Source organism: Canis lupus, chromosome 7, assembly GCF_048164855.1.
Source record: "Canis lupus baileyi chromosome 7, mCanLup2.hap1, whole genome shotgun sequence".
Lineage (NCBI taxonomy): Eukaryota > Metazoa > Chordata > Mammalia > Carnivora > Canidae > Canis > Canis lupus.
In genome coordinates, this window is record NC_132844.1 from 61,963,040 (window position 1) to 61,983,935 (window position 20,896).

Below are 20,896 nucleotides of genomic sequence, written 5' to 3' on the forward strand. Positions count from 1 at the left end.
AGCTTTGGGGGAAAACAGCGAAACAACCCAAAGTGTGGGAAGTAGAAGAAATGGCAACGGGAGGATTTGAGAGTCTGAGCAAGGAACTCCTTCACAGAGGATCTATTTTCTCCGCCCGTGTTTTCCTCCAACAGAAACTAAGGCCAACTTCAGGGCTTGTCCGAGGCCACACAGCCAAACTAATGACAAGGTGAGGAGGCCTTGAATCCATGGCTTCCCCCCTGCTGTCTTACTGCAATAGGCAGATTTAGACCAAGCCTCGCCCCGCGGGCACAGGGGTCACCAGGGATCCTACAGAGGTGCTAAGTGTCTGGGATGGGGCAGCCCCCGCAGTGCCAGTGTCGCCGGGTCGCGGGTGTGGGGGTGGAAGGCGGTGAGGGTTCTGGGGCCAGGTTCAGCTTCCCCGGTGCTCGCGGGGCCACAGGCCATGTGTGATTGCTACGCTCAGCTGGGCTCCAGCTGCTGGGCTCCAGCCTCGCCATCCGCCAAGTGAGGGGACTACCCGGCCCGTGGGGTTTTCGGGATCGTCGGGGAAGCGGTTCCACGCCGAGCGCTCGGATCAGCTGCGTCAGGAAGCGGCCGGCTCATGAATGGCCGTATTCCCACTCCCCCAGAGCGCTAGGAGGGCCAAGCGGGGTCCGACGGATGAATGAATAACCCCCTGGAAGAAGGTTCTTTCCCGGGCGGCTAGAGCCCGAGAAGCCAGCGGGGGAGGGCCGAGCCGCTGGGGAAGAGGCCCGCCTCCTAGGAGCGGCTCTCGGGCGGGCGGTCAGGAGGCCCGGGAGCGCCCGGAAGCCGGCCGGCCCGCGCCCTGCCGACCAATGCGGCCGCCGGGGGGGGGGGGGGGGGCGGCCCGCCAGCCCTTTCCGTCCGGGGCTCCGGCGGCCCCGCCCCGCGCCGCGCCGCGCCGCCCGAGCATTCCACGGTTGCTACATCGTCGCGAGGGGCGGGGCGCCTGTCAGGGAAGCGGCGCGCGCGCCGGCGCGGGCGGGCTGGGGCTCCGCGCGCAGTGCCAGCGCCAGCGCCAGCGCCAGACCCGCGCCCCGCGCCCCGCGCCCCGCGCTCTCCGGCCGCCGCCGCCTGCCTCCCGCCAGCCCGCCCGCCCGCCCGCCCGCCCGCGCGCTGCCCGATCATGGAGCTGCTGTGCTGCGAGGGCACCCGGCACGCGCCCCGGGCCGGGCCGGACCCGCGGCTGCTCGGGGACCAGCGTGTCCTGCAGAGCTTGCTCCGCCTGGAGGAGCGTTACGTGCCCCGCGCCTCCTACTTCCAGTGTGTGCAGAGGGAGATCAAGCCGCACATGCGGAAGATGCTGGCGTACTGGATGCTGGAGGTATCGCCCGGAAGGGTCTCCCCTCCCTCACCGCCCGGCTCCGGACATCCCCCGGGCCGCCCTGTCGGGACATCCTGGTCCCAAGAGCGATCAGCAAGATGCTTTGGTGGCTCAGCCCCGCGGGGCCTGGCCATTCGCCCGGGCGCCCTGGCCGGCCGGCCGCCCCCGCGCCGTCGCGTCCCTTCCCCAGCCCTGACTCTGATTGCCGATCGCTCGGCACCGTCACTGAGCCTCCCGGGGGGCGCGCTCCCCCCGCTGCCCTGCCCTCCCCCGCTCGGGCTCCGGAGCGCGCGCCCGGAGGAGCCTGGGCTCGGCCGCCCCCGCCCAGAGCCGGTGCCTGCGTCGGTCGCGGGGCTCGGGCGGGGAGCGCGGTGGGGGTGGCGCGCGCGCGGTTCCGGCAGTCGGGGAAATGAAAAGTGCGGGAGACGGCGGCGGGAGTCTCCTCCCTTCCCTTTGGGTGTGTGCCGTGGGTGGTTGTAATGGGGGTAAGGTCCCAGTCCGCTGGCTACCGGGGCTGACTTTTCCGTTTCCCCGGCCCCCTTCTCGCCACGGGGGAGGGCCGTCCCAGTTTGGAATCCTTAAGGAAGGGAGCCTCTGGCGTATCTGGCGTATCCCCCCACCCCCCGGGGGAGGGGGAAAGGAGGCCGGCAACTCAGAGGAAGTGGGGGGGGGCGTCACCTTGGGGGAAAGGCGCATCCTCCTCCGTCTCTTAGTCCTTGTCACTGAAGGCACACTTATCCCCCCTCCCATTTTTTTTGCTCCCCATTCCACTTCCCTTTCAGCGCCACCCCTCTCCCCTTTTAGTGCGGCAGCGTTTCCCATGCCCTCGCCCCAGAAGTGACTGTGCGCCCTCCCCCAGGTCTGTGAGGAGCAGCGCTGCGAGGAGGAAGTCTTCCCCCTGGCCATGAACTACCTGGATCGCTACTTGTCCTGCGTCCCCACCCGAAAGGCGCAGTTGCAGCTCCTGGGTGCGGTCTGCATGCTGCTGGCCTCCAAGCTGCGCGAGACTACGCCCCTGACCATCGAAAAACTGTGCATCTACACCGACCACTCTGTCTCTCCCCGCCAGCTGCGGGTGCGTGCATGACTCTCCCCACCCCGACTCAGTACCGCCTCACTTACCAGGAAAAGGAAAACCAAGACCTCAAAAGCTTTTCTGCCCTGGGGAGGGTAGCAGAAGCTTATTTTTTTTGGACCAAAGGTGGGGCACTGTCAGGGTGGGACAGTCAGGGTAGCTCCCCAGCCTGAGCTGGAGCTGCCAGCACCAATCGAATCCCCTTCTGACCTCCAGGGGGTGCCATTCCTTCCTGGTCTTTCCCCCAGATAGCAACAAGTCAAACTGCATGTCTATACTCACTAGTACTTTGCCTCTGGGTTTACACAGCCACCATGAGTTATTTATTGGCAGCAAAAAGACATGCCTGCACACCCCCACTGGAGTGGGGGAGTGGAATGTGTTTCATGTGGGGGTGGGGGCTGCCTTGGTTGACTCTTTGCCGCAGTGTGGACTTTGTGATTGAAAAGCCTCCCAGAGCCAGAGCCGATTAAAGTCAGGCTTAAAGTCAGGCCGTTTGCTCTCAGGAAGGGCTGAGGAGTTGTCATCCCACCTTGTTTCTTTCCTTTTGTATCCCAGAAGACAGAGCTCCTTCCATGTCCTCGTTCTGAGGAACTTGAGCAGCTGCTTCAGGCCTGCTGGAGTCCCCTCTCCCTTTCCCCCTTAGCCAAAGGCCAGAGCTGAGGGAGCGACAGGGAGCCAGGCTGCAGCTGCTTCCGATGTGATAATGCCGCCCCCTCCCCTGGCCCAGCCACTCTGCCCTGAGGTCTTTCATAACCCTGTGGGGAGCTGCTGTCACTCCTGTGGTTTGGGAAGTGGCTCCCCAGGCCTCTTGCTGGGAACCTGGGCTGGGCTCTTCCCGGGGCAGGCAAGAGAGTCAAGGCTCTCTTTCCCCATTGAGCCTGGAGAGGAGGGTGGGGGAGCTGCTTGGGTCTGGGAGAGGTTATTTAGGGCAGGCAGATCACCTCCTGGGGGGCCTGAGGGGCCTGGGGGAGAGGATGGGTGAGCTGGCACCTTCCTCCACCTTGCTCTGTGGCCAGCCAAGTCTTCTCCTGACCCTGAGAGGAGTCTCTGGGCCCCATCTCCTGGGGAGGAGGGCAGCATGCAGTTTGCTGTGATTGGCTGGCCGGGAAGCCAGGGTACTGGGGCCCCCGACTGCTGCTTGTCGAGGAACAGGATTCCTCTTCCTGCCAAGTAGCTCTCAGAGATGGGAGTAGGAGGCCAGAGTTGGGAACTCCGGGAGGCCCCACAGCTCTTTGTGATGAATCTGGTAGTTTTTGGCAAGTCTGAAGGTGGAGCCGGTTTCCAGGGCCAGTGAGCAAGATGTTTTTGGAGGGTTTGGGCTGGAAGGTAGAAGGGGACTTCCTTTTTGTGAAAAGACTGGCATGGTGTGTGTGCCTTTGTGCGAGGGGAGTTTTTTTAGAACAGGCCACAAGGACTCTTCCTCCACTCCCTCTGCGTGAGCTGGGGGGTGGAGTGTGCAGATGCCTTCCTGGAAGGTCAGAGTTGGAAGGGACTGCAGAGAACTCTAGTCAGTCCAAATCCTTGTTTAGCAGAGGAGGTTGAGGCCCAGAGGAGGGAAGCATTGCACTGAGGCACATGAGGAGCCTCCGGGTCCTCTAGGCTAGCCCCGGTGGCCTTAAAGCCTACAGATGTGGAAGCCGCCAGCCACTGCCGCTAATCGCTCCCAGGGGTATGTCCTCCACCAGGTGAGGGCTAAGATTTTCAGGAGTTGCCTGGACACAGGGTTGGGTGGCTACCTTTCCTCACATGGGACCCCATGCCTCCACTCCAGGTTGCCTTCCAGATGTTTCTTTGGAGGCAAGGTGCTTTCTGTTCACTTCTTACAAGTTGAGGCACTGGGACAAGCATGACTAGAATGCTGGCTTCTCTGTCCAACTTCTTTTGGCTCCAGGCCAGGCTCTTTTCTGTAGGGCCCTGTGAGGGGCTTGGGGCTGATTTGGGAAGATGACACCTAGGTGGGGGCCAAGAGAGGGACAGCTGTGACTAGGGACCTGGAAGAAGCGGGGCGGGGTTGCCATTCTGCCTCAGTAAGGGGCCAAACCCATGAGTTCCTTCCTGAGATAAAACAATGAAGAAATCCTCATATGTGTTAACTCAGAAAAGGGGCCAGGACTAGGAACCCCAGATGCGTGGATTGGGGTGGGGCTCCTAGCCTCCCTCCAGGACCTAGCAGTGCTATGTAGGTGTGGGCCATGAGCCATTGGAGATAGAGTTTGGTCCCTCAGGGATCATCTGGACCCATCCTGTCTGGCTTGGCATCCACTTTGCTTCCTGAGACTTAAATGACACTAGCCACTATGGTTCCAGGTAAAGGGGGTGGAGTGGGGTGCTACATCTCAGGCCCACCCCCAGTGTCCCACCAACGGGATGTGGGTTGGGTTGGGCAACCTCCCCCTTTGAGGAACCTCAGGCTTGGTTCAGTGGCTGTGTCACAGGAGGTGGGGCCTCATGTTCATTCCGGTTTCTTCAAGGGGTGTGGCCTTGGCAGGGATGCAGAACTGGAGAGGCTATGGTCTCCCCTTTCACAAATCCTTGGGATTACGAAGAGTCTTTCTGCTTCACCCCAGAGGAGGCTCAAGGTGATGATGCTGCTGGTGGTTTTTATTTTCAACTCTGGCTGGAGAAGTGCCCAGAGCTCTGTGTGAAGTCAGGAGAAGACCTGGATTGTTGGCCCCCGGAAGATAACCAAACGGGATTGAAAAGGACAGTTTATATCAAATGTGTAGTTCTGATACTTTGTAAATAAGCAGTAGATGCCCAAAGCAGACACCCCCAGTTTTTCTGTGCTCTGGACTCCTCATGTCACAGCACCAGTCTTTAAATCCAGAAGCAGAACTGGGGGCTTGACCTTCAAGTCTGGTGGGTTTCCTTCCGTGAGACTTCTGCTTTACTCCCTTCCCTTCCCTCCTCAGCCACTGACGCCACCCTCTTTCCCAACCTCTAGGACTGGGAGGTGCTGGTCCTGGGGAAGCTCAAGTGGGACCTGGCAGCTGTGATTGCCCATGATTTCCTGGCTCTGATTCTGCACCGGCTCTCTCTGCCCCAGGACCGACAAGCCCTGGTCAAAAAACATGCCCAGACCTTTTTGGCCCTCTGTGCCACAGGTAAGAGCCCCGCACACTTTTGGCAAGTGAAGAAAATCCAAGGACTTGGAAGGGTGGCATGTAACTAGATTTTGAGTTAGATTCCTTTCAAAATTTGGGTTAGACTCTTCTCAAAATATCCCCTCTGAGATGAGGGGGTGCAGAAAAGGCAGCAGAACATAATCAGAGTTGTATGGGATTTGACAGACCCCCCATTATGTAGGTGGCTTAGAGAAAGGACTTGCTCACGGTCTCACAGTGATTAAGCTGGGAGCAGAACCGAGGGCTTTCTGACCCTGGTTTTATTTTCTTGCCAGGAAGACTCATTCACTCCTCGGTCCCTGGCTTGGCTCACTTCCCAACCACCCTGGGCCTGAGGACCTGTGGAAGTTTGTGGTCCACCCTGGCCCTCTCTAGGAGAGGCCCTTTCCTGCCTCTCTCCCTTGCTGCTCCTCCAGAGCTCACTGCAGGGAGTTCTCAGTATGCCCCCTGCTCTATTCCAGCTGCCTGGCACTTTCTGAGCAATAGGAAGTCCACGCTAAGCCTTGCTCTCATGATTCCCTCTCCCTCCTTCCAAGATTACACCTTTGCCATGTACCCGCCATCCATGATCGCCACAGGCAGCATTGGGGCTGCAGTGCAAGGCCTGGGTGCTTGTTCCACATCTGGGGATGAGCTGACGGAGCTGCTGGCAGGGATCACAGGCACTGAGGTGGTGAGTGTGGGGCCCCTGGGCTGCAGCCTGTGAGCAGTTCCTGAAGCAGTGCTATTCCCGGAGCCTCCAGCAGAGGGAGGCATGCATCCCTAACCTAGTCCCTGCTCCTGGTTTCAGGTGCCCCGCCCTTGGGGCTTCTGTGGCCTTTTATCTCCTGCCTTGGTCTGGAGAAGAGCAGGTGACTTGGGTGGGCTGAAGGGCACTGTCCCTGGGTGCCCTTTTCCTGCCAAATGGTGTGCAGGGGTGGGGTGGAGGATCTGCTGTCACATGCAGGGCTGCTCTCACACCCCCTTGCCACATCCTCTTGCCAGTTTCTTAGAACTAAAGGCTGATTCCTGGGGCTGGGCTGTGGCTTAACCTCCCCAGACTTCCCTGTGTGCTGGAAGGTGTCCTTCCTCCACACCTGTGGCCAGATGCTGTGGGGGTGGGAAGTGAGCCCTCAGTCCCAAAGGGGACCTTCTGCCATCCTACCCAGCAGTCACTCCTTACCATCCCCTACCCCCCACCTCCACCCCCGTGTTTGCAGGACTGCCTGCGGGCCTGTCAGGAGCAGATTGAAGCTGCGCTCAGGGAGAGCCTCAGAGAAGCCGCCCAGACCTCGCCCAGCCCGGCGCCCAAAGCCCCCAGGGGCTCCAGTAGCCAGGGGCCCAGCCAGACCAGCACTCCCACAGATGTCACAGCCATCCACCTGTAGCCTTGGAGAGGCCCCCTCCTGTGGCCCCTGGCAGCAGAGGAGGGGACAAATGCTGCCCCCACCCCCCTGCCTGTAGGAATGAACCACGCCACATCTGAGGCCTGAGGGGGCTCCTTCCTATCTGCCCCTTGCAAAGCTGAAGGGGTCAGGCCCTACCTATCCTTGCAGTGTGCACTAGGGGGCCTGGCTGGTCATGTTTGCGTGGCTGGTCAGGCTCCGCCTTTTCTCTCTGCATCTGACCAGCTCCCCTCTTTCCCTGATCCTAGCTGGCGGTGGGCCAGGCTGGTCAGAAATGAAATTGAAGTAGGTGAATTGTTTTAACATGTGCCAGCATTCCTTTTTGAGCCCCCTCATCTCTGGGGCTCTCCTGTTCTCAGATGCCAACATGCCCCCAGTGCCTTGTAAAGGTGTCGCACCTTCCAGGGTTATTGCATTTGGATTAGGGCCTTTCTGAAGGAGTTTCAGATATTCTGATAGACGTGTGAAGGAAACAGTCTGGACAGCTCCTCCTGACACACTTTGTGGGGGTCCCTGTATAAATCCATGCTCACAGCTGCTCCTAGAGGGAGGGCCCAGGCCTTGGTCAGAGGGGTGGAACCAACCAATTCCTCCTTGCTTTGCTTTCCGCTCAGCTTCTCCTGTGTGATTGAGGGGGGTCAGTGCTTAAGGAAGAGGTGGTTTTAATTTATTAATTGTTTTGAGGACAACTGTAAGAGGGTGTAGTGGGGCCCGGCTACCCCACAAATGGTAACCCTGGTGGTTGCTGCATCCCTCCCCTCTGCTACTGGCTAGAGGATCTTTGTGGCCAAGGAGCTGCTATAGCCTGGGGTGGGGCCATGCCCTCCTCTCCCTCTGGCCCTCTGCCCCATCCTCCAGGGGTACAGGACAGAGCAGGGATAAACTGGAGGTGACTGAGCCCCTGTCTGGAGAGAGAGGCAAGCCCTGTTGACACAGGTCTTTCCTAAGGCCACAAGGTCCAGGCTGGTGGCCCAGGACCATCATGCTACTACCTTAATAAAAATTCTGGAATAAATCTGGCTTTGGCTTCTTCGGTTGGATGGTGGTATGGGGGAAAAGCTATTCCCAGAATGCACGGTGTAAGCAGGGCAGAAGTCAAAGGTCATCACAAGCCATTTCTGTAAAGGTATTAAATACTTTAGGCTCTGTGGGCCATTTGGTTTCTGCCCCAGATATAGTCAGTTCTGCATTACAATGGGATGTATGCATTCCTGAAACTCACTGCACCATGCAAAATTGCACAATAAAAAACCAAAGGGCTCATGGGAAAACAGGCTTGAGGCATAATACTCAAAAACTTAATGAGTGACACATTTTTTTTTTTAAAGAAGGAAATGAAATGGAGAGCCTAGTTTTTACTTGAAATGGTTAAGAAACATATACAATATGGCCTTCTATCTTGAAAAAGACCTGAAATGTGTGTATAGAAGCAGAGGTTGGAGAACTGTGGAAGGCAGGTGACACCAGGTGTGGGTGTGGTTCCCTATATAAGGTAAACTGAGGTAGCTCTGGTGTTTGAGGCCTGTGCAGTCCGTAGTACCTGGCTTGACTTAGCTGGGCAGTTTTTATGCAGTGTTTCTCAAAGACAAAACTGCAGATAAATGTGAAATTCTAGATCAGTTTTTCTCCAGATATATTAACTGGCTTGGAAAATGAATTCACGGGAATCAAGTAAGAAGGGTTCTAAAAGAATTGTATAGCTGACCCTTGAATAACGTGGGTTTGAACTGTACAGGCCCACTTATACTCACATTTTTTTTCCAATAGATACATAAACTGGGCAGCCCAGGTGGCTCAGTGGTTTAGCACCGCCTTCGGCCCAGGGCGTGATCTTGGAGACCCAGGATTGAGTCTCACATTGGGCTCCCTGCAGGGAGCCTGCTTCTTCCTCTGCCTGTGTCCTCTCTTTCTCTCTCCTCTTTGTGTCTATCATGAATAAATAAATAAATAAAATCTTAAAAATAAATAAGTAAAAAATAAAATCTTTTTAAAAAAGATACATAAACTTACAGTATTGATATAGTACTGTAAATGTATTTTCTCCTAAAATTTCCTTAACATTTTCTCTGGCTTACTTTATTGTAGGAATATTGTATATACGACATATATTGTATAAAATGTGTTAATTGACTGTTTATGTTATTAGTAAGGCTTCCAGTCAACAGTAGGCATAGGCTATTGGTAGTTATGTTTGGGGAGTCAAGTTATATGCAGATTTTTGGCTATATGAGGGAGTTGGTGCCCCTAACCACTGTACCCTTCAAGGTCCAACTGTACTCAACTTTGCTGCTGTGGCATGAAAGCAGCCATAAAAAACAAATGGATAGGCAGGGTTGTGTCCCAACACTTTGCTTATGGACACTGAAATTTGAATTTCATGTAATTTTCACCTATCACACCATGCTGTTAAATTTTTACCCCAACCATTTAAAAAACGTAAAAAGCACGATTAGCTCATGGGCCATAAGAAAACTAGCATGACTCTGGTTTGCCAACCTCTGGTCTAAAGCTTTAATTAGCCAAGAAAGTTAGAGAACCTGTCCAGTGGTGACTCTGGATCTACTTGTTTCAGGGCCTGATCTTATTATTCTCTGATCTCTCTTGCTTCTATAGCTCCAGTTTTCTCTGGGGACTTTGTCCATAGCTGAGAAAGGACCATCTTTTGAACAGCCCCCTGGTCGCTGGCATTCCCCCAAAATAGCCTCTGCCTCTAGATCCAAACTTCTAGAATCAGGAGGTGGAGGGGGCGTATCCTCTATAAACTACAAAGAATCCAGTCCTAGACAGGAATAGGGAAGAACTTCTCTCCAGCTAAAGAGGGAAAGCAAAAATAACTCCACCGATCATATCAAAACACCAGAAGTTCAATAAATATCTGCCTTTGGTATTTATCCACATCCCAGTGACTTGACACAACAGCCTGAGAGAAAGAACCTATTCCAAGCCCCAGCCAGGGAGTGGTAACACTGGAGTGTGGCCTCTCAAGTCAGGTCTCAGAACTGAGCAGGGATGAAGACCTAGAATGAACAGGGAGCCAGCAGACCCTCAGTCCTCCCTGTCAGGGATAGGAGTCACAGATGCCTGTGACCCCTCTCACTGACTGTCCTGATCTGAGACTTCAGTTGTTAAGAGCTCAGTGCCACCAACAGGGAATCCTGGTGACCAGCCCCCCATGCCCTTCAGACCAGGACAAGTAACTTTCCTCACTCCATGGCGAGAGGAACATCTTCTACATCTCGGGGGACTGCGCCCTGGAGCTCACGCCTGATCTCGGGGGACAGCTGCGGATGCGGCTGCAGTCGGAGCAGTTCCAAGAGGGCGTCTTTCTGATCTGTGGCCAGGTCTGCCTTGTAGCGCTGGACCAAAGTCAGGAGGCACTGGTGCCAGAGCACAGGCAGTTCGCGCCTCTCTGTCCGGAAGCCCAGGAAGTGGAAGACCAGGGCATCTAGCACCCGGTAGGGCAGCGCATACTTCTTATCCAGCAACAGTCGCAGGAAGATGCTGTTGGCACCGCTGTATTCCATCTCAGCAATTTTCAGCATGGCTGCACTGGTGGGGAAGGGTTAGTGGTGGGGGGGACGCTGGAGGGAAGATCTGCTCTGCCCTGTCCCTTTCCTCCTCTCCTGGCCCCCCCCCTGTACTATTCCTAAGGGGGCCATCTCAGGCCTTCTTCTCACCTACCTGATCTTACACCCACCCTCAGCCTGTTAGGTCTCTGCGGATTCACACCAAACCCCTACCTCTCACTCAGTTGCTCATCTCAGTATCTGGCTAGAATATATTTAAGCATCTGAAGATCTCCACCCCTAACAAACTTTCTTCTCATGTTCTCCATTCATTCATTCAACTCCTTACTGAGCACCTGCCATGTGCCAGGCACCGGGCTCCTGTTTGGGGGGGAACTTCCATTCTAGTGGAGTAGCGACATGCTCAGAAGCTTAAACAAGCCACAGACCCAGGGCTATTCCTAGGTCCTTCCCCACTCTGTCCACTCCCAGCCCCCACCCTGGGATACTCCTATCTGGGTATCTGCTGACTGTTCTCCATCCTCACCAACACTACCTGGAGTGCAACACAGGGATGGAGCATTTGGTGATGATGCTACCCACGATGATGGCTTCGCGGAGGGTACAGGTGCCAGACTCACACAGGGGGATCAGGATCCCTGGGGAGGGTCAGAGAGGCAGTCATTTTTGAGTCTAGGGTGAGAGAAAGGAGCTAGAGCAGGTTCCCCACCTACCCGAGACAGTCATCTCCCAAGTCAGGCTTGCTGCTTTCACCTGCAGGAGCTCCGGCCCCTCCCTCTCAGTTCCCACCTTTAAACCAGGCTCCAGGCTTGAACAGGGCCTTCTTGAGTGCCATGTAGAGGTGGAAGTTGAGTCGTTTGTATTCAGCGATGTCATCTCGTACCCGGGGGAGCAGGACAAGGTTGTAGAAGCGCTGAGCCATGCGTTCCTTGAGGTTAGAGGCGAAAATCCTAGGTTTGGGGGTAGGGGGGTAGAATACGGAGGGAGATCCCTGGTCACTTGGTAGCCAGGAGCTGGCACTTTATTACTTTTTTTTTTAAAGATTTAAAAACTTTATTTGAAAGACAGTACATGCACAAGCAGGGAGGAAGGGCAGAGGGAAAGGGAGCAGCAGACTCCCCTGCTAAGCAGGGAGCCTGACTTGGGGCTTAATCCCAGGGCCCTGGGATCATGACTTGAGCCAAAGATAAGACACCTAACTGACTGAGCCACCTGGAGCTGGCACTTTAAATAATCACTGTGGATGGTGCACATAAGAGATCTGAGGGGTGAGTAGGAGTAAGCTGTGTGCAGACACAGATTAGGGAGGGCTCAGGAGGGGCTACAAGATGTATCCAAACAAAGGGAGCGCTCTGTCTTTGGGAAAGCCAGAGCTCTCTGCTCTTCACCTTTCTTCCCTGACATAGATTTTCTTTACCTTGCTGTCACGAGGGACCCAAGTGTGCCTGGGGAGCCACAGACTTCAGAGGCCCCTCTGATACACCAGGGGTTGTCCCCCAGTAGTTCTAAGCCCCACTTCTGAAAACTCATCACAGCAGAGTCTCAACCAAGTCCTGGCTCCAAACATGAAACAGGAAAGCTGGGAAAACCGTGATGTACAGAAACACAAGCTAGAGCTCTGGGGCAAGGCAAAGATGTAATGACAGTAGCAGAGAAAGCTGCACCTCCACCCCCACTGCCACCTACAGACCCCAGGCCGCCCTAACCCCCCTCTTCTACCTCGTGGCTTGGTACATGGCGGCTGCAGTCCAGGCCTCAGGCTCTGTGATGTACAGGATTTGCTCCCAGTTGGAGAGCGCAGGGATGATCTTGAAGGCCTTGGGCAGTTTCCCACTGCGGTACTTCGATAACACCTGGGGATGAGGGCGCTGAGTCATCGCTGCCCATGACACACAAGCCATGTGCCGCATGCCATGTCCTCATGTGGTTGGTTTTCACAGATTAGCTCACTTAATCCTCACCACAACCCTGTTAGGATGTGCTTTTATGCCCTTGTTTTCCAGATAGGGAAACCAAGACTAGAGTTAAGGAACCTTACCCAAGGCTACCAAGTCCCTGAGTGGCAGAGCAGGTATCTTTTAAGTTTGCTTTTGGCCACTCTGCCTCATTTGTGAGGGAACACAAAGCCTTAGGTGGAGCCCACAGCCCCTGGGAGGGTATTTGATCACGGCTCTCCTCTCAGCTCTTACCTCCCGGACCCCTCTGTAGACCTCTAGGACCCGGGGGTCCAGCTGGGGCATAGGAAAGCCTGACACCTCTGACATAACCATCTCGACTTCCGTCTGCTTTTCGGTTAGCTTCTCCATGATGATGTCAGCCAGGGTACGCCTAAGAGTAGAGGAGGTGTGGGAGGGAAGGGGAGAGGGCGGTGGTCAGTCTGGGAAGCTCTAGACTTCCTGCACAGTCCCTCATGAGCTCTAATACACTTGTGATCCCGCTTGGATGTGTGGCCCCAGTTTTCCTGAGCCCTACCACCCACCACAGAATCCTGAGCAGTGTGAGGACCCAAAAGTCATTCATTTTGGGACAAAGCTGATAGCTGTGTGGAGGTAGAGGGCCTGGACTCTGAAGTCAGTCAGCCTGGGTTCAGATCTTGGCTCTTCCTCTCCCTGTATGACCCTGGGCATACTTGGCCTCTCTATGTCTCAGTTTCCTTATCTGTGAGACCGGGACAGTGACAGTGCCTAACTCATAACGTCAGCACAAGGATTACAGGAGTTAATGTTTGCATGTTACTTAGAACTCTTAGTACACAGCAAGTGTACAGTAAGCATTGCCTATTTCAAACACATCTATCGAGTGCTGGCAACATGCTAAGGGATCTCCTATTACAAAGTCCTGATCTGGCCTCTCTAGAATGCCAGACACATCTCTGTTATTTTCCAAGATTTCAAGCAACTGGGGCCATTAAGGAGAGACTATGACACAAACTTCCCCCCAATTTCACTTTTTGAAATTTATGGAAAGATTTCTAAGATTAACAATATTTTTCTCAGTTTCCTTGCACAGAGCATATCAAACATAACCTTATCAGGATGGTTTAGAATTATTGTCACATTGGGCTTTGGTAGAATGATGTCTTCAGAGGCTGCTAAGGCATATCTAAAATGGCTATTTTCGGGATCCCGGGTGGCACAGCAGTTTAGCGCCTGCCTTTGGCCCAGAGCGTGATCCTGGAGACCCGGGATCAAATCCCATGTCGGGCTCCCGGTGCATGGAGCCTGCTTCTCCCTCTGCCTATGTCTCTGCCTCTCTCTTTCTCTCTGTGTGACTATCATAAATAAAAAAAAAAAATTTAAAAAAATGGCTATTTTCTCAACAGTAGGCATTGAAGCAGGATTTTCCAGATTTTCTCATATAGGCTGTACAACATCTCATAGAGGTGTCATTATTGCCCTTATTCAGACATAGGAACTGATATCCAGAGACGTCAATAACTCACCCAGGGTCTCAGAGCTCTCAAGTAAGGAGAGAGTCAAACCCTGGTCTTTCAGCCTGAAATCCAAGTACTTGACAATACACTATAATGTGCCCCCAACTACATGGGCCCCTGACTGCTGAGTTCACATGGGTCTGGTTTGCTTTCAGAAGTTGCCAGCTGTCATTTCTCAGGACTATCAAGAATCCCTGTTTTGGCAGCTCCAAGCAATAAAATCATCCTGCCAATCATGTCAGAATACTATATTACAAAGGAGTTTGGAGGTGCTGAGAACCAAGGGCCCTCTGCCAGGAGAAGCATACAGCCCAAGTACACACTTTGTGACGTCTACTTTAGCTGCTGGGCATCAGTGTGGGAAACTGGCTCATTTCCTCACTGTGTTCTCAGTGACCACAGAACTTATCCTTCAGCTTCTGTGTCTTTTCTCAATACTATCAGCAACGAGAGATGCATTTAGCTCCTAAAAGCCTAAGAACTGGGATCCCTGGGTGGCGCAGCGGTTTGGCGCCTGCCTTTGGCCCAGGGCGCGATCCTGGAGACCCGGGATCGAATCCCACATCAGGCTCCCGGTGCATGGAGCCTGCTTCTCCCTCTGCCTATGTCTCTGCCTCTCTCTCTTTCTCTCTCTGTGACTATCATAAATAAATAAAAATTTAAAAAAAATAAAATAAAAAAATAAAAGCCTAAGAACTAAGAAGAGTATCATATAAATATCACAGGGTCAGTATGAACTAGTTGAAGGTCTTTATTCTAGACCTCCCTCCCCTGGATCAGAATCTACCAGCTTAAAGAGTTTGCGTGTAGGAGCTTCAATGCCCACCTGTTTGGAGCTGCCATTTAGGATACAGGGCAATAAACTGTGCTCCTAAACAAGGGTGAGTCTGCCCATCAGGGAACATTTGGCAATACCTGGAGACATTTTTTGGTTATCAAGATTGGGGAAAAAGGTCACTATGGTGGCTAGTGAGAAGTTAGGTATGCTGCCAAATACCTCTCACTGCACAGGACAGACTCGACAAAAAAGAGTTTTATCCAGCTCAAAGTGCCAGTAGTGCTGAGGATGAGAAACCCTAGCTGATATGAAGCTGAGAGTGTGAAAGAGATCTGGCCAAGGAAATCGAACTTAGCACTGAGAAAACTGAGCATAACAAAACCAAATGGAATAGGATGGATCGCCCTGAGGCATCATGAAAAAAGACCCTGTAGCTGTTTCCCCAGCCAGTCTGAGCAGTTCTATAACAAGTGGACAGGTGGGCAGGAAGTTGGGGTCATTCTGAGGAGGGGCCAGTTTTGCCAAGTTGGTTCCCCACAATCAGCTATGCTCAGGGCCCTTCCCAAAGGCAGGGAACCAAAACTGGCAGGGCATGTGCCTCCTTATAGAAAACTGCACCCGGACCTGACATCCCAATCCCTAGGCCATGCTAGCCCTACCTGGCAGGAGGGTTCTTGTTCATGAACATCTCAATGGCCCGCTCATCCTCAGCATCCACAACAACTTCTGTGTGATGGCCTGCCCCCGTCATTGTGGCAGCCTTCTCCAGGGTGGGCCAATCCTCATCCTCGTCATCTGATCCGTCCTGCGGGACTCCCGGACCTAGAAGAGAGGATAAAACAGATGAGCAAGGCAGGGAGTTGGGGAGGGATGTAGAGGTCAATTCAACTTTACCCATCATGTAAAATACAGACCTCACATGTGCTTATAACAGATAGAGATGGGGGCAGTGGAAGCACGGATGCACCCACTGTCTTCCAGTTCCCAGGGGCTTCCTGGTCCCAATCTTGCTTGAGAGACAAAGTGTACAAATATGAGCCAAGGAGATAGTGATGCCAATGAGTAGTCAATCGTTAACACCCTAGACTCAGTTATATAGCAGGAGCTGTTCTAAACACTGTACCTAATTTTCATAATGCCAACAAGTAGCTACTTCTTTTTTTTTTTTTTTTTTAATTTTTATTTATTTATGATAGTTACAGAGAGAGAGAGAGGCAGAGACACAGGCAGAGGGAGAAGCAGGCTCCATGCACCGGGAGCCCGATGTGGGATTCGATCCTGGGTCTCCAGGATCGCGCCCTGGGCCAAAGGCAGGCGCCAAACCGCTGCGCCACCCAGGGATCCCAAGTAGCTACTTCTATCCAGTTTCAGGTAGGGACTCCTAAGCATAGGAAAGTTAAGTAACCTGCCTGAGGCAGGTAGTCTGAGTTTAGACTGTACATTCTTCACTTTTTTTTGCTCTATGAACATTGTAGGGCTTCATTAAATGCCAAAATAAAAGGTAAAGGCAGTGTATACCACAGGTATGTAAAAGGTAATAACAACAGAGGATGGTTAGACTCTGGACAGGGAGTACAAGAGCTGGAGGAGTGTGCTCCAGACATGGGTAACAACACTGCCAGGAAGGCTTGGTTACAAGAGCATCTGATAGGCAGTAGCAAGAAATAAGGCTAGATGGTCAAAGTAAAGCCAGATTGTGGAGGGCTTGAGGTCAGGCAATGCAGTTCAGATTTTAATGAACAAACCCCTCTTTTTAAAAAGAACTAACTTATTGGAGATAGACTGTGCATATGTCTGCACTAACAGGACCAAGGGCAGGGGCAGAGGCAGAGGGAAAGGGAGAAGCAGACTCCCTGCTGAGCACAGACCCTGCCATGAGGCAGGAGGCTGGATTCCAGGACCCTGGGATCATGAACTGAGCCAAAGTCAGATGCTTAACGACTGAGCCACCCGGGCACCCCTGGAACAACCCATTTTTATAACTGGTTATTGGAAAGCTATAGGTGGTTGGGCATCTGGGAAGGGATGTAATATCCGAACAGAAAGAAATGTTACACATGAACAGCTCATTAAGAAAAGAGGCAGTGTGTGATAAAAGCTAAATGGGGGAGGGGATGTGCCAGATGTTTTGTGTCTACATGCTAACAAACCCCAAATCTGTGCTTGTAGGTATATTTCCCTTTACTCTAGCTCCCTCCTGTAGAGCACCTCCTGGATGAGCCACAGGCAATTAAAACCTCACCTGTCATCAAATGAACTCACTCTTTTCCTTCTAGGTCTATACTACTCACTGTGTTTCAGATCTAAGTAAATGGCACTACCATCACCAAATACTGAGCCAGAACCTGGTAGGCCTGCCCTCGCCCCCTGCCCACACCCCAATTACACAATCAATTACCATGTCCTATTGAATTCTACCTCAGACTATCTCTCAAATCCTTCATAGTTCTGCCTATGCCTAGATCAGGGGCATTGCTTGCCTGTATTCAACAATCCCCTAACTGGTCTCCATATTCTGCAATAGCCCCCTGCTGTCTTTAGGACAGCTTTAAATCCTAAACATAGCCTCCAAATCTTTTGTAGATTTAACTTCTACCTACCTTACTACTATTAGCCCATTCATTCAGCGAACAATGAGAGCCTATTATATGTGAGGCATTGTTCCAAGTGTTGAAAAAAATTAGTATAAAAGGCAACTTGGGGCACCTGGGTGGTTCAGTGGTTGAGCATCCGCCTTTGGCTCAGGTCGTGATCCCAGGGTCCTGGGACTGAGTCCCATATCAGGTGCCCCTCAGGGGCCTGGTTCTCTCTCTGCCAATGTCTCTGCCTCTCTCTCTAAATAAAATATTTAAAAAATAAGTAAAAGAGAAACCTACAGAGCTTACGTTTGAACAGGAATGATAGATAATAATAAGTATTAAAAGAAGACAAGTGCTATGAAAAAAGAACAGAGTTGAGAAGTCAGGAGTGTAGAAACAGAGGTAAGGTGTATTTCTTTCCCTTTTTTTCTTCAAAAATTTTATTTGGCCGGGGGGTGGGGAGGAAGAGAGAGAGAAATAGAGAGAGAGAGGGAGAGAAACAAGCAGACTCCCTGCTGAGTGCAGAACCTGACACTGGACTCAACCCCAGGACCCTGAGAATTTCCTTTTTCTTTTTTTTAAGATTATTTATTTGAGAGAGAGCGCATGCATGCGCACACACATGTGCACACACAGAGGGAGAGGAAGAAGCAGCCTCCCCACTGAGCAGGAAGCCCAACATGGGTCTCAGCCCCAGAACTCCGAGATCATGACATGAGCCGAAGGTAGGTGCTTAGCCAAATGAGGTAGGTGCTTAACCAAGGTGCCCCGTGTATTTCCATTTTCAATGAAGTGACCAGGGCAGGCCTCTCTGAGATGGTGAACAATCAAGAGAATAAGCCTACATGGGTAAGAAAACAGAAGGAATAACCAGGACAAAAGCCCTAAGTTAGTATGTTTAAGGAAAAATAAAGCCTGTATGGATGAAGAGAGTAAGGGGAAAGTAGTAGAAGAGGTCAGATTGGCAACAGGGGCAGATCATGGAGGTCTTTTAAGTCATCCAATTATTGTGAGTGGACTGTAAGGGTGACTGTATGCTAATTAGGAAGCTACTAAAAATAATCCAGGTGAGAGATTATGGTGGTTCAAATAGGACTGTGTTCCAAGGTGATGAGATGTGGTCTGACTCTGATTTATTTATTTATTTATTTATTTATTTATTTATTTATTCATTCATTCATTCATTCATTCATTCATGAGAGAGAGAGAGAGAGAGAGAGACAGAGACACAGGCAGAGGGAGAAGCAGGCTCCATGCAGGGAGCCTGACGTGGGACTCGATCCCGGGTCTCCAGGATCAGGCCCTGGGCTGAAAGCGGTGCTAAATCACTGAGCCACCCGGGCTGCCCGACTCTGATCTATTTTGAAGATACGAGTCAACAAGATTTCCTAACATATCAAATGTGGAATAAGAAAGAAATCCAAGGCTTGCCTTGATCAAATGGAAGGATAGCATCCTATTAACTGAGCTGATAGTGGGAGGAGCAGGTTTGGCGAGAAGATCAGGATTTCTGTTTTGGACACATTAAATTTGAGATCTCTTGGGACGCCTGGGTGGCTCAGCGGTTGAGCGTTTGCCTTCAGCTCAGGGAGGGATCCCAGAGTTCTGGGATCAAGTCCGGCATCGGGCTCCCTGTGAGGAGCCGGCTTCTCCCTCTGCCTATGTCTCTGCCTTCTCTCTGTGTCTTTTATGAAAAAATAAATAAAATCTTAAAAAAAATAAATTTAAGACGTCTATTAGATTTCAAATTGGGGATGTCAAAAAGGCAGCTAAAATAGAAGAATCTGATTTTCATGGAAGAGATCAGGGCAAGAATCCAAGGGTGGGAACAGTTACCAAATAGATGGTACTTAAACCGTGAAATGGATGACAGCACCAGAGAAGAGATATGAAAAGAAGAGGTCCAAGAACCAAACTTGTGGCATATCAATGATAAAAGGCTGGGGACAAAAGAGCCAGCAAAAGATGCTGAGAGGTGAAGAAGTACTAAAACAGGAATGGGATGGCTCAGAAGCCAAGTAAAGATACCGAACCCAGGAGGCCAGTGTTTAATTGTGTCAAACACTGCTCTCAGGACAAATGAAAGATGAGACCTGAGAAATGTATTAAGTGACCCGGAGGTCAACACTTACACCCTAAAAAATTAAAAAAAAAAAAGACCATCTTTTTATTAGTCTCTCTTCCTCTTTATAGCACCTAAACAATATCGTTCATTCTGCTTAGAGCTCTCTCTCCACTAGTTTTCAGCACCAAAGTCATGTAACCTAGGAACCCTGACCCCCAAAACTAATGCTCTTGTTTTAAGATGAAACTATACTTAAAAAAAAAAAAAAAGATTTTCATTTATTTATTTACAAGAAACACACAGAGAGAGGCAGAGGCATAGGCAGAGGGAGAAGCAGGCTCCCCGCTGGGATCCCGACGCGGGACTCCATCCCAGGACCCCGCGATCCTGCCCAGAGCCCAAGGCAGATGCTCAACCACTGAGACACCCAGGTGTCCCAAAACTATACTTTCATCATGAAATGTATTATTCGAATCGTCAATTTAATTGTCTCTCAGGTTAGACTGTAAGATCTTGAAGTCAGGGTCATGGCTATCTTGCTTCCTTTTTTACTCAAAACCATCTAAACTCCCACCTAGCACAGTGCAAAGTACGGACTAGACAACCTACAAGAATGTACAGAACAGATGGATAAACGTTAGGAGTGCTCAATGGTGTGACCAATTAACTTCTTGTTGGTCTAACTTAGAGACTGCCTAGACGCAAGCATCTAAAGCAACAAGTGGGCATAGAGAGCTCTGACCACCCTGAATCTATTCCAGGGCTGGGTCTCCCATTTCATCACCTTTGCAAGGGTGTGATGCGGACTCCTTATTCAATTTCACTTTTTTTATTCCAAAGGATTCCCCTGGCAGAACCTTTTGGCCGTCTATCTACTTCCCCCTCCCTCCAAAACTAACCACCCTCTTCCTGGCACCCCCCCTCCCCCACTTACCCAGACGCGTGGTGCGCTCGCGCGGGGCTGCGGCCTTGTTCCCAGTCCCATGCTCGGTCTCGAGTTCCTCCTGTTGCTGCCGCGCTTGCTGCAAAATCCGTCGGGTCAGCCGGGGCCCCACATACTCTTCGTCCTCCTCTCTGGTCCCACGACCCCGCCGCTTCTCCCGGGGCCCTGCCCGCGCCGCGTCCCCAGCCAGGATTTGCTCAGCCAGCGGCGCATGTTTTTCCTGGCCTGCAGCTCCGCGAGCCGGCTTGAATTTGGGCATTTTTTCCCAGAACTCTGCCAGAAAGGTTTACACGTGGGGTACAGACGAGGAAAAAAAAAAAAAAAAGCCTTGAGCGCACTTGCGCCGTGAAGTCCCAGCTCCCAAGAGGCCCCCGCGGAGCTCACAGCGCCTCCCGGCGTCCGGAGGCCGGGAAGGCCATCAGCGCCGCCACACCCCGTAAGAGCGGGGCCTGGAGCCAGCCGGTCCCCGAATGAACTCACTGCTTCTAACGCTGGCTTCTGCAAGTGGTGGCAGTCCGAGCGGTGGTTTTCTACTTTCATAGATCGAGGACCTCTGTTCCCAGCCAAACGTGGACTTGCCTAGCTGCAAAGCCGGGGCCAGAGTTGGGTAGTGACGTCACTGGAGGCGTCACCGAGGAGATGCCTAGACCTGC

The 20,896-nt window shown here is 52.3% G+C and overlaps 3 protein-coding genes across 7 annotated transcripts in view; 2 read left to right on the forward strand and 1 right to left on the reverse strand.

Moving 5' to 3' along the window:
• Positions 1–7,933, forward strand: part of CCND3 (cyclin D3) — a 94,375-nt gene extending 86,442 nt beyond the window's left edge. For 2 of the 4 annotated variants that reach the window (XM_072833054.1, XM_072833053.1), the window contains 4 exons: positions 2,190–2,405; positions 5,353–5,512; positions 6,070–6,206; positions 6,733–7,933. In XM_072833054.1, the coding sequence (XP_072689155.1) occupies positions 2,235–2,405; positions 5,353–5,512; positions 6,070–6,206; positions 6,733–6,900 (636 nt within the window). In that variant the 5' untranslated portion in view covers positions 2,190–2,234 and the 3' untranslated portion in view covers positions 6,901–7,933. Of the gene's footprint in view, positions 1–1,101; positions 1,331–2,189; positions 2,406–5,352; positions 5,513–6,069; positions 6,207–6,732 lie in introns of those variants that run through there. The other 2 variants (XM_072833052.1, XM_072833055.1) reach the window with 2 other exon arrangements.
• Positions 7,934–9,405: 1,472 nt separating this feature from the next.
• BYSL (bystin like) lies at positions 9,406–20,872 on the reverse strand. 2 transcript variants are annotated; one of them, XM_072833043.1, is made up of 8 exons: positions 20,724–20,867; positions 20,235–20,516; positions 15,316–15,478; positions 12,635–12,773; positions 12,165–12,298; positions 11,235–11,395; positions 10,981–11,083; positions 9,406–10,467 (listed from the first exon to the last, which is right to left on the reverse strand). In XM_072833043.1, the coding sequence occupies exons 2-8, from the start codon at positions 20,500–20,502 to the stop codon at positions 10,122–10,124; spliced, it is 1,314 nt and encodes a 437-aa protein (XP_072689144.1). In that variant the 5' UTR covers positions 20,503–20,516; positions 20,724–20,867; the 3' UTR covers positions 9,406–10,121. The 2 variants fall into 2 exon arrangements, with proteins under 2 accessions (XP_072689144.1, XP_072689143.1); XM_072833042.1 differs by having other exon boundaries at positions 20,235–20,872.
• The window catches only part of MED20 (mediator complex subunit 20), a 97,160-nt gene continuing 94,079 nt past the window's right edge, over positions 17,816–20,896 (forward strand). Inside the window, exon 1 of the mRNA XM_072833058.1 lies at positions 17,816–17,960. Within this exon, the coding sequence (XP_072689159.1) occupies positions 17,950–17,960 (11 nt within the window). The 5' untranslated portion in view covers positions 17,816–17,949. The remainder of the gene's footprint in view (positions 17,961–20,896) is intronic.